Source organism: Arachis stenosperma, chromosome 10 (genome assembly GCF_014773155.1).
Source record: "Arachis stenosperma cultivar V10309 chromosome 10, arast.V10309.gnm1.PFL2, whole genome shotgun sequence".
Lineage (NCBI taxonomy): Eukaryota > Viridiplantae > Streptophyta > Magnoliopsida > Fabales > Fabaceae > Arachis > Arachis stenosperma.
In genome coordinates, this window is record NC_080386.1 from 132,075,932 (window position 1) to 132,092,720 (window position 16,789).

The following is a 16,789-nucleotide window of genomic DNA, read 5'->3' on the forward strand; positions in this document are numbered from 1 at the left end:
CATTACAAGATACATTGGGTTCTCAGGAATTTATCATCTTTACTACAGTGGGCTTTCTGCACTACATGTTCATTTTTGCATCTTCTTTCTGGTTTTCTGTTTCGGTGATAGAATAAAGGTTATTAGGGTTGAATAGTTTTGAGAAGACAGACAATTAATTTGGATTTGTTAAAAGAAAGATTTAAGTTCAGGCTTTCGTCTGAATTGAAGATTAGTATTAATCTGTAACAATATGTGTAAAAATTTGTATGTTTTTATTTCACCTATTATTTGAAGTTTATGAATCGATGTGCAAGATAGGTCATAGGCGTGCTACTATTCCTTCACAACTTCACAGGAAAAACTCACTTTTTCTAGGAATATATATCTTATCTAGCAATCACTTTTTCTCTTATTTTTATTATATTTCTCTCAAAATAAAGGAACTTAACATTGCATTTGATAACATATATACAGTATCCTAATCCTTCTACGAGTGATTTAAGATTTGAACCCTTAAGAATGAAAGACTTTTCCCCAAGAGAGCTCATCCCTTCAAGGAACTTCAATCATGTGGGGCTAGTTAGTTGGAATGTTGGATTTCTAGTAATAGGAATCAGATGCACCTGATTCAATCAATAATCATAATAAAAAACTATAACTCACTCCATATTATTTCAAAGTTTATTAAACAAAGTATGCTTAGTTACAATAGTGCAAGGAAGATCCTCAGTTCAGTTGTCCTTGAGCTCCAAGAAACACAAGAGAAAAAAGTGGAAACAAAAATATACATTGATATACATGCAAGTGGCAAGAAGATCTAAAGCAGGAACCGGAACATTGATATATTAGTCTGGTTTCTCCTTCTTATATAACAAGTGCCTCTGTAAGATAAGCTTATTTTATAGGCTTGTGCGTTGACATACTGTAACATTTCTTGCATCTATTGCATCCCGCTTGCGGCTTCCTTACTTTTTAAGGAGCACCTATCTCAGGCAGTTGCCTCGACTTGTGTCTCGGCTTGTTCTTGTTTCTCAGACACTTGACTTTTTAGAAACTCTAGCACCGATTGCCGCTACAGAAGGATACAAATTGAAATTAGTTAGCAGATAGTCGGAACAGAAAAAGGGCGAGGAAGAGATAACAGTAGGGGGAAGAAGGAAGAAGGAACAGAAGCAATATAACAGGATTTTCCAATTCATGTGGTATGTGAGAAAGCAGGTAAACATTACCCGTTGCTCAAGCCCACTGGCTTCAGAATCTAATGTCAGTGATTCCAACATGTCTATGGCTTCTTGAAATCCATCAGTAGCCAACTTTTCATCTCCTAGATTTCTGTCAACATCCGCAACTTTAGCAAGAGAAACGGCGACATCAAGGACCTGGATTATTGGAAACAAAGGAAAAGGTTAATTTCAATATTAGCCAGGCCTATTAAAAAGATATTCTTTATTGTGTTTACGATGGCTGCATTACATCTTGGAATTATTGTAACTTGATCATCACTTGGAAAGATTTCTAATGGACTGAGTTGAGCTGTCTAATGTAACGAAGACATAAAAAAATGAATAATATCGTATTGAAGGAAAAAAGATGAAGCATGAAGGGTTTTGGCACTGATTCATAGAGTTTCTATTGGAGGGAGGCTGTGCAGAAAACATAACCAAAGAGAGAGAGAGCCAAAATAGAAAAATAGGGAATGAAAAAAGGGGAGAAAGTTCAGTCAGGTGATCACAACCATTGATTTTGATCTAAAGGCTATTATTGACCTTGCTTATTTCTCATAATAAGCAATCACTCGTGTAAATAACTCCATGTAATACATCTCTTTCTCTCTCTGTAAATTGACATGAACTATTTTACATTAAATAATGAGCTAAGGATTCACTAAAGCTAGTCAATCATATTGGTATATCAACCCAAATATAGGATAGGCAGACATTTGTATCTAACCTGAGTTGGGACAGTTGAATTATGCTTGATGACATCACGACGAACATTCAAAGACTGTAAATAATAAGATCTTGCAGCTTGCAGGTTCCCATCATAATATTTAAGATCTCCAATTTTATTAAGTGAAACAGAAAGGGTATGCGTGATCTGCAGGAGAACAAATTTCGAAGAAATAAATTCACAATAATGTAAAAATGATTATGCAATTCATATTTTACACCTAGAAAAGAAAGGATCCAGTGAAATAACCTCCTTATCATCTTTTGGCAATTTAGACAGAAATTCAACACTCTCTTCAAAATATGCGACAGCAGAATTAGCATCGCCCATTCCTCGGCTGCAGAAATATGGTATACATATATATCTCCATTGAGCATGTAGTGGAAAAAATATTCTTTGTGATATAATAAGACATAATTTGAGGGGAACGAAAGTGGGAAAAGGAAAGAAAAGAAAATATCCTGGAAAAGTTTAGAAGAAAAAATAATAAGGGCAGCCTAATGCACAAGGCTCCCGCAATGCACACACTCTTGTCCCCCACAAGAAGAGAGATTGCATTCAGATTTTGAACCTACGAGCCTCTAGATCACAAGGCAGCAACCCTACATTTGTGATAAGGCCGCTCAACCCTGTATACTAAAACTCACAATTATGAGGGAAAAAGAATCCGAAGAAGAGTATATTGGACGTGCAAAACCAGGAAAATAAATGCAACAGGCAGACAAAGAAAAGGGAAGGAGAATGAGAAAACACACCAGCAATCACCAAGCATACCCAAGACTGCCCCAAGCTGTGAGCATAATTCTGCAGTATCACCCGCTTTTTCAATCTGACTACGAATGTCTTCAGCACAGATGCTGAGTCTCGATTTGGCACTTTCTAAATTCTGAGCCCGGAATGCCTGCTTATGAATAGCATGGCAAACTGTTAATTATAAAACAATAGAACAATGCAATGTCAAATGAAATTAGGAAAAATCAAAGCCGAGTATCTTCAGCAGTTTTCAAAATCATTCATTCATATATGGAAGCTCAGCAAGTATCACAAATTGCTAAAACTGTCATTACCAAGATATCACCACTATTGTTGATTGATAATAATAATAATAATTGTTCACAAAAACTTGAAAGGACCCTTCTCCAGTTAATACTTCATATAAAACACTAGAAATTATAATAGCAAAAGCCATACTTACCCTCATGGCATGTTGGACCAAGAACGAACCTCTTTCCAAAGAAACATCCTCATATTCAACCTGTCCACTCTCTTTTGTTTCTTCTCCTTGGTTTGAACTAACAGACCTTCTGATCCTGGCATGACCTTCAATAAATCGATCAACCAAACCTTGGAGATTGGTATCAGGCTCAATCTTCTCAATATCAGCCCCACATAATGGACAGTCCTTAAAGCGTGATATACATGCTCTGATTCAAGATAATTAGAATATCAAAAATGAGCTACAAGCAGCATTTGCAATCAGACTTAAATATAAACAGGGGGCAAATATACATACTTGCAGAAAATATGAGCACATGGCACACATTTGCTACTCTCAAAGAGAAGTGCCTGGCATATCACACAGCTAAAAGGACCAATCTTAAACGAGTTTTGGTCGTACCCAAAAGGGCACTTTGGCGAGGAACTAGCCGAATCGCTAGCCTCCTTCTTACTAAAGGGGCACTTACTGTCCGAATCGGCCTGATGTTTAACCGAGTTTTCACCTGATTTTTTAGGAGTACTATCATCAGGCCGAGAAGCTTTGACAAACGGGCAAACTGGTGTCATCTTGGTCAATAATCTGACATCCAAAAAATATAAACCAAGTAAATAAGTAACCTTTGCATTGTGTAAATAAATCTGTAATTTTTCAAAATTTGAACAAGTTCCCAAGTATATGAACAAGTACAACCCTAAAACCTCAAGAAAAACTGTTTCAATCCTCATTAAAAAAATACACAATAGAACCCGATCAATTATTCATGAAGAAGTGAACAACTTCCTCAAAATACACATGCCCAGCAAAAACTAACAAACAATTTTATTTAATTTTTTGAGCATTACCTAAGAAGTAATTTAACGAGAAAACTGCAACACAAACTAACTGGAAGAAAAGTACTTTACCCGAATTAACATAGGGTCATCAATTTTCGTAACTGAGTACTTTGAATCAGAAATCAAGCTTCGATTTAAAAAGTAACGATAACAAATCCCTCATTTTTTTTCCTACTTTTCTTCAGTATTAGAAATGAATTAACAAATGGCCATATGGAATTGAGGGATTAATTAACAAAATTAAAAGAAAAATGCATAAATTAGTTTCAAGATCAAGCGAGATAAGGGAGTGAGAGAGAGAGAGAGAGATAGAAACCTCGCAGGTTGAAGGAAGCGTTTGGTTTCTTTCTTCGTTGATGAGAGTGCGCAATGATTGCACCAAATGTGGAAAGCTCACTCGTGATTGGACCCAAAAATATCACTTGGTCGTTCGCATCTTTTTGTATTTCGTTTTTGGCCCCTCCATTACGGTGTTTTTACTCTACAAACCACACAAATTTGTGAAATTACAAAAAGAGCATAGAAACTGAAACAGAAACCCTGAAAGGCTTTGCGCATCTCCAATTTTTGCATCGCATCGTTCATTCGGTTCTACGCTGCTCCTACTCTCGCCGCCGCTTCCGCTTCCGCCGCCGACGCCGTCTGCGGTGCTTCTCGTGATTCTCCATTGTTCTACTGCTCCGCCGCTTCGTTCTTCGCACCGCCGGCTGTGCTGTTCTCACTTCCAGGTGATTTTTCTGCTTCTGCGCCTTTTTTTTTAATTAAATTTTATTATTTAATTTCCTTAGTTTTTGAAATGTTTATCATGAGATATAATTACTGCAGTTTTGCATTTTTTGTGAGACTATGCCTCTTTTGATGTTTGTCATTCATAATAATACTGGTTTAGGTGAATTTTTCCCAAGTTACTATCATTATTATATGCACACTTTGGAACCTATTCAAAACTTTTGAATGATCAATGATACTTATGGTTCATATGATTTTTAATTTTGATTGTAGTGATGTCACCATGAATAGGCAAGAAAGGTTTGTTTTGAGATTCAGGGAGGAGTAGGAGACAATGATTCATGGATTCTTTTTCATGTTTCCAGAACCATTGGGCATTTGGCAATGCTTTTCCTTCTTCTAGTGGCTAATTCATTGCACCACTAGCCATGTTGCAGATGCGTGTCTCGTTCAGCCGAATCCCAACCTCGAATTTCTTGTTCTTACGCCCCTTCACTGCCACGCCAAACCTAAAGCCGAACCAGAATGATGCTGTTGAAACAGTTTTCGGCATAATCAACTCCACCTCCTCTTCCTCTTCCCCCTCAAACCTCAGGCAATCCCTCAAATCCAGTGGTGTTTTCCTTTCCAATGACCTCATTGATGATGTCCTCAAGAGGGCCCGATTTAGCCATGCTAACCCATCCCAGACCCTCGAGTTCTTCCGATACACCGGTGCAAGAAAAGGGTTCTACCACACCCCGTATTCATTTGACACCATGCTTCACATCCTTGGACGAAATCGTATGTTTGACCAAGTCTGGGAACTCTTAATTGAAGCGAAGAAGAAAGACCGATCGGTTATAACCCAACGCACAATGATGATTGTTTTGGCCAGAATTGCCAAGGTCTGTTCTGTAAGGAAAACAGTTGAGTCTTTTAAAAGGCTCAAGAAGTTTGTGGTGGAGTTTGACACTGATTGTTTCAACGCATTGTTGAGAACACTCTGCCAAGAGAAGAGCATGACAGATGCTAGGAATGTATATCATGGTTTGAAGCACAATTTTTGCCCGAATTTGCAGACTTTTAATATACTCTTGTCTGGGTGGAAGACCCCTGAGGATGCAGAGGGGTTCTTTAAGGAGATGAGAGAAATGGGGGTGAAGCCTGATGTTGTTACCTACAATTGCTTGGTGGATGTTTACTGTAAGGGCAGGGAAATGGATAAGGCCTATAAGTTGCTTGATGAAATGCGTGGCCAGGATTTGTCGCCGGATGTGATCACATATACTAGTATTATTGGTGGGTTGGGGTTGATTGGTCAACCTGATAAGGCGAGGGATGTTTTGAAGGAAATGAAGGAGCATGGTTGTTACCCGGATGTTCCAGCATACAATGCTGCCATCAGAAATTTCTGCATTGCCAAGAGGCTTGGTGATGCATATCGTTTGGTGGATGAGATGGAGAGTAAAGGGTTGAGTCCGAATGCGACTACTTACAATTTGTTCTTCAGGGTATTTTTCTGGTCCAATGATTTGCAGAGCTCTTGGAGCTTGTACATGAAGATGATGGCTGCAGGATGTCTTCCAAACACACAGTCTTGTTTGTTCTTGATAAAGCTGTTTAAGAGGCAGGAAAAGGTAGAAATGGCTATGAAGTTGTGGGGTGACATGGTGGAGAAGGGTTTTGGATCCTACACCTTGGTTTCTGATTTGCTCTTTGACTTGCTTTGTGATATGGGGAAGTTGGAAGAAGCAGAGAAGTGTTTCTTGGAAATGGTTGAGAAGGGGCATAAGCCAAGCCATGTTTCTTTCAAGAGAATCAAGGTTCTCATGGAACTAGCTAAAAGGCATGAGGCTCTGCAGAACTTGACACAGAAAATGGCCATGTTTGGCAAACCAATTAAAGCTGGTGAAATTACAAGGAACCTGAGTTACATAAGCTTAGACCAGGAGATGAACGATTATCTCGGTGAGCCAGTACATCAACGTTAGACGTTCGGTGTAATTGATCTTTACTGGCTCTGCTGCGGCTATAGTAAGCATCAGCTGTTCATCATGTACGCTTTTGAGATAAAATGCTCGTGCATCTTCAACAATTTTGCTTAGTGGATGGAAGTGGAAAGCCTGCAATTTTACCATAATTTAACGGTGGTTTCTTAGACTTGACTTCTGGATTCAAACATACAAGCATGTTTGTCATGATTCGATGGTTTCCTGTTTCATGACCCTGTGTTAATGTGGGATGCTTGTGCACCAAACTGCCCTTTATTCTTGTACTCCATGCTGTCATGCTGACCTTCCATATATTACTTTTTTCTGTTCAAAGTGGTTTAAAAAATCTTATGAACTTCATAAGATCTTCTAAGGGTTTGATGGATTGAATGATATTACTGCCAGTTTAATTAATTATTGGTGTATTGTTGGCGGTGACCGCAACAATTGTGATGACAGCATGGTGAATGATCACAGTTGAGAGAGCCGTATGGTGAGTTGCATTTCACTGTAAACAAGGTAGAGTTAAACACCAAAGTAGTCCCTGAGATTCACAAAATGCACCGATTTAGTCCCTAAGGTAGCGTTTGTTTTGAGGTACTGAGACAGAGACTGAGAGACTGAGACTCAGTATTGTGTTTGTTAGTTCAGAGACTGGTACTAAAATTTCTGTCTCTGTCTCTAAAATTCCAGTATTTCAGTACCTCCAAAAAGTAGGGATACAGGGGACTGAAATTTTTAGAGATAGAAACTGAAACTTTAATAACATTTTATACCTAAAATACTTTCATTTTAATTAATTAATTCTAATTTTACCCTTTGTGCAAATTAAATTAGAGTTTCATTCTTGTTTCAATTTCTGTCTCTCATTTTACACCAAACAGAATACTGAGATTTATTTCAATCCCTGTCTCTTAGTCTCTGTCTCTCAGTATCAGTCTTTCCGTCTCTGTCTCTCCACCAAACGCTACCTAACTTCCCAATTGCACTAATTTAGTCCTCCAGATTAAAAAAAAATGCATCAAGGTGGTCCCCCGCATATTTTCCGGTCAAATTCCTTACCGCCGGGAGTGACGTGGCGAATGAGTGCCATGCTGGATGAACGAAAACGACGTCGTATTGGGTTTTGGCGCTAAATCCATTAATAGACGACACTGTTTCAACTCAGCATCTACAAAACTTTCAAACCCCCTCCCCCAGTATTCAAAGATCACTTCGTCTTCTTCATCTTCTGCGAACTGAAAGTATCAAACCCTGGCATTCTAGACTCCTGGCGTGACTTTTCGAAGTGAAACAATCTGGAGTTCAGTGGAACCTCTTCATCGTTGGCTGAAGATCGGTGAAGGAAGGAGCAAAGATTCTGCGTGGAATCTCCTGTGACAGAGGCAGGCATGCAGAATATTACATAGTATTTTTCTGTTCTACGTAGTGGTAAGGTATCGTTCATTATGGATTTTACTTGGGAATTTGGTGTAGATTGATGGGAAACCATGGATGCTATGTTAATGGATAGGGTTTTTGCATTGGGTGGTGCGGGTAGGGGTAATCGGAATGCTCTGTTTTCAAACCGAAAATATGGACATTTCTATAATGGCATAGTGACTGAAGTAGTTGTTAGGTAGGGATTTTGGAATATGATATGTTGTTGATTGTGGGTTCTATATTTTAGTAAAAATGTTGTATATTTTTTTCCCGATACAGATGGAGAAGTTGCTGTATATAATGTTCCATCATGGTGGAACGTTTAAGAAGAATGCTGATGGAAAGTTGGTTTACTCACCTGACAATAGAGCTTGCTTAGGTGATTTAGATGAGGATACACTTGATGTCTTCTTCATCAGGAACTATTTCAAGGAGTTGGGATATGACAAGGTAGTTGAGTGTTGGTGGCTGGTTTCGGAGAGGATCTTGGAGGTTGGATTGAGAGCTCTGACCATTGATGATGAATTAAGGGAGATGTGCTTCCATGCACAGAGAAATGATGGCGTAGTCGATGTTTATTTCGAACATGGAGTTTCAACACCTGAACTGTTGGAGGGGAAAGAAGATGTGCTGTGTCTGGATTATATTCAACAAGAGGAGCCTGGTGGTGAGTTAAACAAGAAGAACACCCCTGAGGATACCTTAAATGAAAGCAACAGTACCAATCCGGCTACATCGGCAGCTGACATTCCACCCCCAGTGTATGGACCGCAAGCTGAAGAGGTTGAATTATCCCAACCAAGCTATGGTGGAATACAAGATGAGGTATATAAGGTCCCAAATGATTTGTTGTTTGTAATCCTATATTTAACTTCCCTTTTCACAGTAACTCATTTAACTTATTACACTTCAAGCAGGCACCACCACCACCAGCAACAAGGCCACCTAAGTTACCAACTAAACGGAAGACCACACCACAACCAGTAACTACTTCTGTCGATCCCATGCAAGGAGCAAGTGCAGCCACATCTTCAAGGTTGGCAAGGTTCATGAAGATGGTTCCAACACCACATTTCAAGGCACCAAGGAAGAAAAACCCTTGATTGGGATGTTGTAGCAGCTGCTTTAACAATATATATGGGATTTGGTGTGTTTGTTGATATTTTGGATTTTTTGTTATTTCTCTAAGGGAATGGCTCTTATGTAGACTATATGGTTTATTTTGATTTTCTGGTAGTAGATAATTTAACAGAGTTTATGCTTGAAGGTAACTGTTTCAGTTTGTTTATCCTTATGTGGACAACTGCAACTATGTTACATTGACAATGTCTTGTTTATAATCTACAACTACTATTATCAATTTACATCTTCTATTCATTCAGTTTGGTTTCTATTTTTGTAAAATCTATCTACAAATAACACACCAATAAGTTAAACATTTCCCATATATTTATTAACAGATGCTTTCAAACACAGTTCTTACACTTTTCTCATCACAGGTAAAATAAGTTCTTACATTTTTAACATCACAACTAAAACAACAACTAACATAGAAAAAAACAGCAATCCTAACATTTGTATCATATATTTCTGGGTCCTTAACTCAGCTTCCAAATTGCCAATCCTCAAAGCAAGACTGACGCTCACTTCTTCATTGTTGTATGCAGCAGTGTCTTCCAAATTTTCTTTATCATCTTCTCCAATGTCTGCCCATCGAAAGAAGCCACACCATTTTCTTCCACTACTCTGTGAACATGAAATTTAACTGTTACCATCAAATTAGTTAGCAACAAATCTTCATGAAACACTCACGTTGTAATTCGGGCATCCAAAGAAGGGCTTATTTGGGTGGGTTTCCGTTCCAGACCATCGGAGCACAGGACGTTTCCCACACCCACACCGCTCTGGTACTCGCGTGCCTCTACTCTGACTTGACCTCCTTGTGCTTGATCGCATAGAACTTCCCTCTCCTTCATCTGCACGTCCAACCATCCTCCAACCAGCAAAGCAATGGGTACGAGAATGAACAGGGAAGAAGAAGAAGAAGAAGAAGAATAAGAAGAGGAAGAAGAAGAAGACGAAGAAGAGAAGAAGACGAAGATGTGCTGCGCCATTTCTGAGTTAGGGTTTAAAAAAGGAATCAGGGACAAAATTGGTGCATCAAGTTTCATTTGCCACATCATCCAACCGTTGGACACTCCAGCGTGGCACTCATTCGCCACGTCACTCCCGGCGGTAAGGAATCTGACCGGAAAATATGCGGGGGGACCACCTTGATGCATTTTTTCAATCTGGAGGACTAAATTAGTACAATTGGGAAGTCAGGGACTAAATTGGTGCATTTTGTGAATCTCAAGGACCACTTTAGTGTTTAACTCAAACAAGGTATAATCACATACTTCAGTTGTTAGTTCGAAGGTATTCATCATGTGTTTTTTGCTCATCCCTACCCAAAGCAATTATGATCCTTAGTCGGAGCCACTTATATGTGATCATATTATTAAGGTTAAATAGTTTTGAGAAGACATAAAATTGATTGATTTGGATATTAGAATTTGGATCCTCTAAATTTTAGATTTTTTATTTAAAAAGATTATATTTTACATTCTAAAGTGAAATCCGAAATTTAGAAGATCCAAATCTTAGATATTAAGTCACGCTTTATAAGTCACGAGTACTGAGGTTAGACTCATCCCAATTTCAAGATCATAGGTTCAAGATTTGGAATCAGTTATTATTTCAATTATTAGATTAGGTTGCTTATATTACATTCTTTGGATGCGATATTTTTTAGACTCTATATTACCGTAGAATGTTCATGTACCAGATAACTTTTTTTTTAAGTAAGATGATAAGTAGGTTAGTCCATGTAATGTGATTGTAATGTGATTGTTAATTATGTTTCGCCTTATTATTACTTTTTTGTTGGAAATATACATAAAAATGGTCCATATATATAACATTTTTTTATTTATATAAACAAAATTTAATTTAAATATACTGATAGCATAGAATATTTATATGTAATTATGTATAACCAGCTAGTCATATTTATTTTTTTAGATATAAAATTTTCTTTTATTATGATACATAATTAGATGTACTTCTTACCTTAGTAAATTAAATCTAAGCAAGAGATGCTAATGATAATGTAAAACCGTGATAGAACCCAAAATTTCAAGTATGCCACAAGACAAAAATATAATTATTTGGACAAATGAGTGAATAAAAATCAATATACAAAAAAAAAAAGAAAAAAAAAAGAGTAAAGATATATATAGGAGTAATACTCTTCCTTCGCTTTCTACATTCAAATAGCATTAATCTTGGCACACAGTAATTACACTGTGTTACAAATTAACACAACCAGTTTAACACACTAATCAAATTAAAGTGGAAGCTTTATTTCTGTAAACTCTTCCTTATTTCAGATGTCAACCCTAGCATCTAAGCATTGAATCATTCTTCTCTTAAATATTTTATTATAAAAGTAAAATTCGAATTATTCTCCAACAATTCTTATTTTCTGTAACAATTTCGTTTCTATTGTTTTTTATTACATTCGACGTCTCTAATCATATAAATTACTATAAGACAAAATAATTCTTCAAAATTTAACCTTAATTAAATTTTGAAGAATTTTTTATTTTATCCTCTAATAATTTAGATGACTAAAAAATTCGAATATAAGTAAATTATTAGCGACGAAATTGTCCCATTTAAAAAATTGTTAGGAACAATTCAAAATTTTACTCTTATATTATAAGGGCTTCATTATATGCTTCTCAATGGATAGTTTGGTTGATCATGAAACAAAAAAAAAAAGAAAAAAAAAGAAAAAGAAGAAGAAGCTGGAAACCCTAATTTAGGTGCATATTGGAGGTGAAGGGGGTTGTCTTACAATTAGTTGCAACATTTGATTATTTGTGCTATTATTATTATTATTGTCACTTGCTGTGGATTCTTCATCACCTTCTTCATACTCATAACCATGCAATTCATCTTCATCATTATCAGATTCAGAATCACTATAGAATGAGTCTGATCTTGCTGGGGAATATTCCTTTATTTTGATGCATGTACTTCCTTCCACTATGCCATTCAAAGCATTAACCACCTGTGGTGGTATCCAAACAAGAAATGAAAATAAAAAATAAAAAATAAAAAAGTACATTAAAATATGATCGTACATATCACCGATGCTAATGCATTTTCTGAGAAAATAAAGAGTGCAGCGCTCCTTAAATTTTAAAATCTAAATCATAAATCCTAAATTATTAATGTTAAATCTTAAATTTTAAATTCTAAATTATAAATCTTAAATTATAAACTCTAGATCTAAACTATTGATATAAAATATAATAAACGAAAAGTTAAAATTTATTTAAGGTTTAATTACTTTATTGGTCCTTATAGTTTCACCAAATTTTCAATTAAATTTTTATACTTTTTTTCCTCTCAATTGAGTCCTTATACTGCTTTTAATTTTATAATTAGATCTTTTTTAATGTAAAAAATGTTAGAATTAACTAAATATTTCTTCGTAAAAATTTAATTAGATATTTGATTGTATGTATTTTAAGAGAAATATTATGTTAGTTTTAACATTTTTGATATGAAAAGGATTTAATTAAAAAATTAAAAGTTTAAAACCACTGTAAAAATCTAATTGAAAAAAAATGTAAAAATCTAATTAAAAATTTGATGAAATTATAAAACTAATAGAATAATTAAACTTTTATTTTTTTGGTGACTTAAACTTTTATTTAATTAGCGTGTTGTAAGGAGCTTTAATATATATATATATATATATATATATATATATATATATATATATATATATAGCTCTAAAAATTAGGAAATGTGATTTATGTGTTAGATTTAATTTAACATTATTTTATACATTTTTATTTGATAGTTTAAATTTTCAAGAAAGATGTGACCCTTACCGCAAGCATACTGAGTCTTTTTTGAGGGGCTCTGCTTACACATTTCTCAGCTAAACGAACCATCCAAAATAGTTGATGGATATCATAATCTTCTTTAATCCTTTCATCAATTAAATCTGGATAATTCCTCTCTCTTAATAGTGGTCTTGCCTGTAACAAAATTTAATAATACACAAATCAAATTAGCAAGCTAACTAAGGATATATATTGATACAAAGGTTATTTTTATTAGAATAAAGTATCATTTTTGTCTCTAACGTTTGGAGTAAGTTTTAAAGTTGTCCCCAACGTTTTCGTTATATGTAAGTCCCTAACGTTTCAAAATCGTCTCAATATTGTTCCGCCGTCAATTCTGTTAACCGATCCCTAACGGCAGGATAACATTGAGTCAATTTTGAAAAGTTAGAGATTTAAATAGGACTATTGAAACGTTAGTGACAACTTTAAAACTTACTCCAAATATTGAAGACAAAAACGATACTTTACTATTTTTATTAATTTTACATATTTTCCACAAATTATAAAAACAAAAAATATTGACAACAAAAATAAAACATAAGGATATATCCGCACTTTTATTTTCTGTTTTTATTTGTAGTGCTCTCTGTTCTCAAATTTTTTTGAAAGAAAAAACATAAAACATAATTTTATTATTTTTTCTTACAAATTTCTAATAATAGATAACACCAAAAATAAAAACAAAAAATAAAATCATAAATCAAATATACTATAATGCTTTCTCAAGATATATTTAAATTAAAAGAATATTTTTAAAATTTTAAAAACAAAAAATATTTTTACAGACCAGTCAAATAATAAGGTATAAGAGTTACCCATCCCACAAGGCTTCTCCCTCCGAGTCTTTTGTCATTGGTTCTCATTCCAGTAATTAGCTCTAAAAGAACAACACCAAATGAGTAAACATCTGTTTTGGTTGAAACTTTGCCACATTCGGCATATTCCGGCGCCAAGTATCCTAACGTTCCGACGACTTCTGTCGACTGTATCGAGTCTTGATTTTGAATTCTTGCCAACCCGAAATCACCTACCTAATTAATTATTTCAACAATTTTTCTTAGAAATCATAACATCACAACATTAAACTAAAAGTGGAAACTCAAGTACAGTCAATTTCACGTAACGTTGATAACTGAAAGCTGTTAGATGAAAATTTAATTAAATCAGTAAAATAATTTAACGGCTCTCAACTATCAACTTCATGTGAAATTAACTGCACCTAAATTTTTCTCCAAACTAAAATACGAAGAGAAGTGTGAATTACCAGAGGATGATGATCATGTGTTATAAGAATATTGTTTGGTCGCAAATCTCTGTGAATAATGTTTTTGGAGTGTAAATACAACAACCCCTTTGCAGCTCCAATTGCTACTTTGATCCTATCTTCCCAACTAAGAGGTGATCGAGAGTGTTCTACAAAAATAGCAATAAGGCAAAATTAGTTTCTTTATAATGAACTAGAGTTTTCTCAAGTGGTATTTTTACTGCTTATTTTTTATATTATGAAAAAATAACTTTTATGGAATATAACTTGATCAATTATGTTATATATGTATAAAAAAAATTAACTATCAAATTAGTTATTCGTATAATATATATATTTAAATATAAAATATATAATAAGTAATTTTTTGAGTGTATATAATATTTTTAAATTCGATAACTATAAGTTTTAGTGACAAAGTGACAAATATGAGAGTAACAAGATCAAAATTTAAATCAAATTATCTAAATTCTATTTATATAAAAGTGTTATTTATGAGCATAAGTGTATTTATATATTTTTTAAATAATAAAATTAAAAATATAGTTGTTTTTACCGACTTACATGACTAAAAATATTTGTGTAAAATTTTAGAAAATTAATTCATAAAAATTAAATTATAAATTTAAATAAATAAAAGAGTATTTAAGTTAATAACTAAGAATCTTTCGAATCATTTAACGATTCTCAATTATCAATTTTAGAAAATTAATTCATAAAAATTAAATTATAAATTTAAATAAATAAAAGAGTATTTAAGTTAATAACTAAGAATCTATCAAATTATTTAACAACTCTCTCCTATCAATTTACATGAAGTTAACTGCACGTACTTACGTGAGAGATGTTGATCAAGGGATCCATTGCAGACATATTCATAAACAAGAATCCTGTTATGTCCCTCAGAGCATGAACCCAAAAGCATCAAAACATTCTCATGTCTTGCTTCTCTAAGAACACTAACCTCCGACTGAAACTCCTTGTCTCCTTGGAAGCTTGCGTTCTTGTGCTGCTTCACGGCCACCCTCATTCCGTTACTCAGTTGTCCTTTGTACACCGCTCCAAATCCTCCTTCCGACAAGAAATTCTTCTGAGAGAATCCGTTTGTCGCTTTCGACAACTCCGAGTAACTCAACTCTATCTTCAACCGCGGCCTCGGTCTTCGGTTCTTGCACTTGCTGCAAACCGGGTTTTTGAATTCTGGTTGTTGTTGTTCGACGTGGTTGTCTATTTGTTGTCCAAGTTGTCGCGAACTTGCAACACTTGACGATGTTGACGCTTCAGTGCTGCTCCAGTAAATACTTGAAGAGAACATGTCGCTTAATGATGATGACCTAATTCCTGTGCGTGGTTGAAAATTATTAGATAATAATTTAAGAAAAAGTATAGATAACTAATAACTTTTTTAAACAATGTGTAAATAATGTGAATTAATAGATTAAAAGAATAAATTTAATTAATAGTATTAAATTAGGGTGTAGTGTATTTTTATTTGATTAGTGGTTGTTCATATTGTTCAAGATAGTCATTGTTTATCTAGTATTTTCTATAATTTAATAGTAAAAATATTTAATAACAAAAAAAATTAATAAAAAATAGGTATAAGTTATCTTATTTAATATTCATTAATTGTCGTAACAATTACCAGTCAGGCAAATATATTGGTTTCCAATTATTAGCTTCATGTAATGATAACTGTGCGTGATTTTTTCACTTTTTATAATCATTTATCTGATTAATATAAAAATGAGTTATTTCAATATAGTGTTACGTGTTATAATTAAATATAGTATAAAATTGTTTAGAAATACTTGATAATAAAAAAAAATAGCCAAAAACTACTAAAATTGACTAATTCTTGCTTTATTTAATATATTATGCAATAAATAAATATTAAATAAGATAAATTTAGATTATTTGAACTTTGAACTGATTTTTTTTATTTTTTAATATTACCAAAAACTATTTTATACAATAACATTACCTCAAATTAAATATATTTTATTATTTAAATCTCTTTTATATAGAGTACAGAGATTAACACAAATAAATATGATATGAAACAGGTAGATACAATAGTTCTAATTTTGTTTGCGAAAAATAATTTATAGATAAATTGCAATAATTTTTTAATATTTTATTAATATTAAAGAACAAACTATTTTTTTTAAATTATTTAAAGAATGAAAAGAAATTAAAGCTTATTACCTAGAGAAGATTGTTCATCCGCATTTTCATGCCTTTTGCCATGTGATTTGCAGCTATTATTATTATTATCTGTTGATTTTGTAGGCTTCAACCTTTCAATAGAGTTGTTACCTTTTATCTTATAGAGACGACAAGAGAATTTGTCAAGGTTGTGCTTTATCTCTTTGTGCATACGTCTGAAAATAAATAAACAATGTTTATATATTTAAAGTTGTAATTGAGCAAGTATAATAATATGTAAA

The 16,789-nt window shown here is 34.0% G+C and overlaps 4 protein-coding genes across 6 annotated transcripts; 2 read left to right on the forward strand and 2 right to left on the reverse strand.

Moving 5' to 3' along the window:
* Positions 1 to 624: 624 nt before the first annotated feature.
* On the reverse strand, positions 625 to 4,386 carry LOC130955877 (protein NCA1). Its single transcript, XM_057882866.1, has 8 exons — positions 4,301 to 4,386; positions 3,446 to 3,730; positions 3,128 to 3,356; positions 2,688 to 2,833; positions 2,182 to 2,269; positions 1,933 to 2,079; positions 1,212 to 1,361; positions 625 to 1,054 (listed from the first exon to the last, which is right to left on the reverse strand). The coding sequence occupies exons 2-8, from the start codon at positions 3,715 to 3,717 to the stop codon at positions 971 to 973; spliced, it is 1,116 nt and encodes a 371-aa protein (XP_057738849.1). The 5' UTR covers positions 3,718 to 3,730; positions 4,301 to 4,386; the 3' UTR covers positions 625 to 970.
* A 166-nt stretch (positions 4,387 to 4,552) lies between these two features.
* On the forward strand, positions 4,553 to 7,428 carry LOC130954434 (putative pentatricopeptide repeat-containing protein At1g02420). Its single transcript, XM_057881170.1, has 2 exons — positions 4,553 to 4,712; positions 4,987 to 7,428. Exon 2 carries the CDS (start codon positions 5,142 to 5,144, stop codon positions 6,684 to 6,686), a length of 1,545 nt encoding a protein of 514 aa, XP_057737153.1. The 5' UTR covers positions 4,553 to 4,712; positions 4,987 to 5,141; the 3' UTR covers positions 6,687 to 7,428.
* A 149-nt stretch (positions 7,429 to 7,577) lies between these two features.
* LOC130954059 (uncharacterized) lies at positions 7,578 to 9,354 on the forward strand. Of its 3 annotated transcripts, XM_057880798.1 has the most exons (3): positions 7,578 to 8,122; positions 8,388 to 8,933; positions 9,023 to 9,354. In XM_057880798.1, exons 2-3 carry the CDS (start codon positions 8,388 to 8,390, stop codon positions 9,209 to 9,211), a joined length of 735 nt encoding a protein of 244 aa, XP_057736781.1. In that variant the 5' UTR covers positions 7,578 to 8,122; the 3' UTR covers positions 9,212 to 9,354. The 3 variants fall into 3 exon arrangements, with proteins under 3 accessions (XP_057736781.1, XP_057736779.1, XP_057736780.1); XM_057880796.1 differs by having other exon boundaries at positions 7,578 to 8,933; XM_057880797.1 differs by having other exon boundaries at positions 7,578 to 8,933; positions 9,026 to 9,354.
* Positions 9,355 to 11,930: 2,576 nt separating this feature from the next.
* On the reverse strand, positions 11,931 to 16,748 carry LOC130956373 (proline-rich receptor-like protein kinase PERK8). The gene is made up of 6 exons (XM_057883409.1): positions 16,548 to 16,748; positions 15,177 to 15,680; positions 14,340 to 14,488; positions 13,891 to 14,106; positions 13,058 to 13,207; positions 11,931 to 12,225 (listed from the first exon to the last, which is right to left on the reverse strand). The coding sequence occupies exons 1-6, from the start codon at positions 16,717 to 16,719 to the stop codon at positions 11,974 to 11,976; spliced, it is 1,443 nt and encodes a 480-aa protein (XP_057739392.1). The 5' UTR covers positions 16,720 to 16,748; the 3' UTR covers positions 11,931 to 11,973.
* Positions 16,749 to 16,789: the final 41 nt, after the last annotated feature.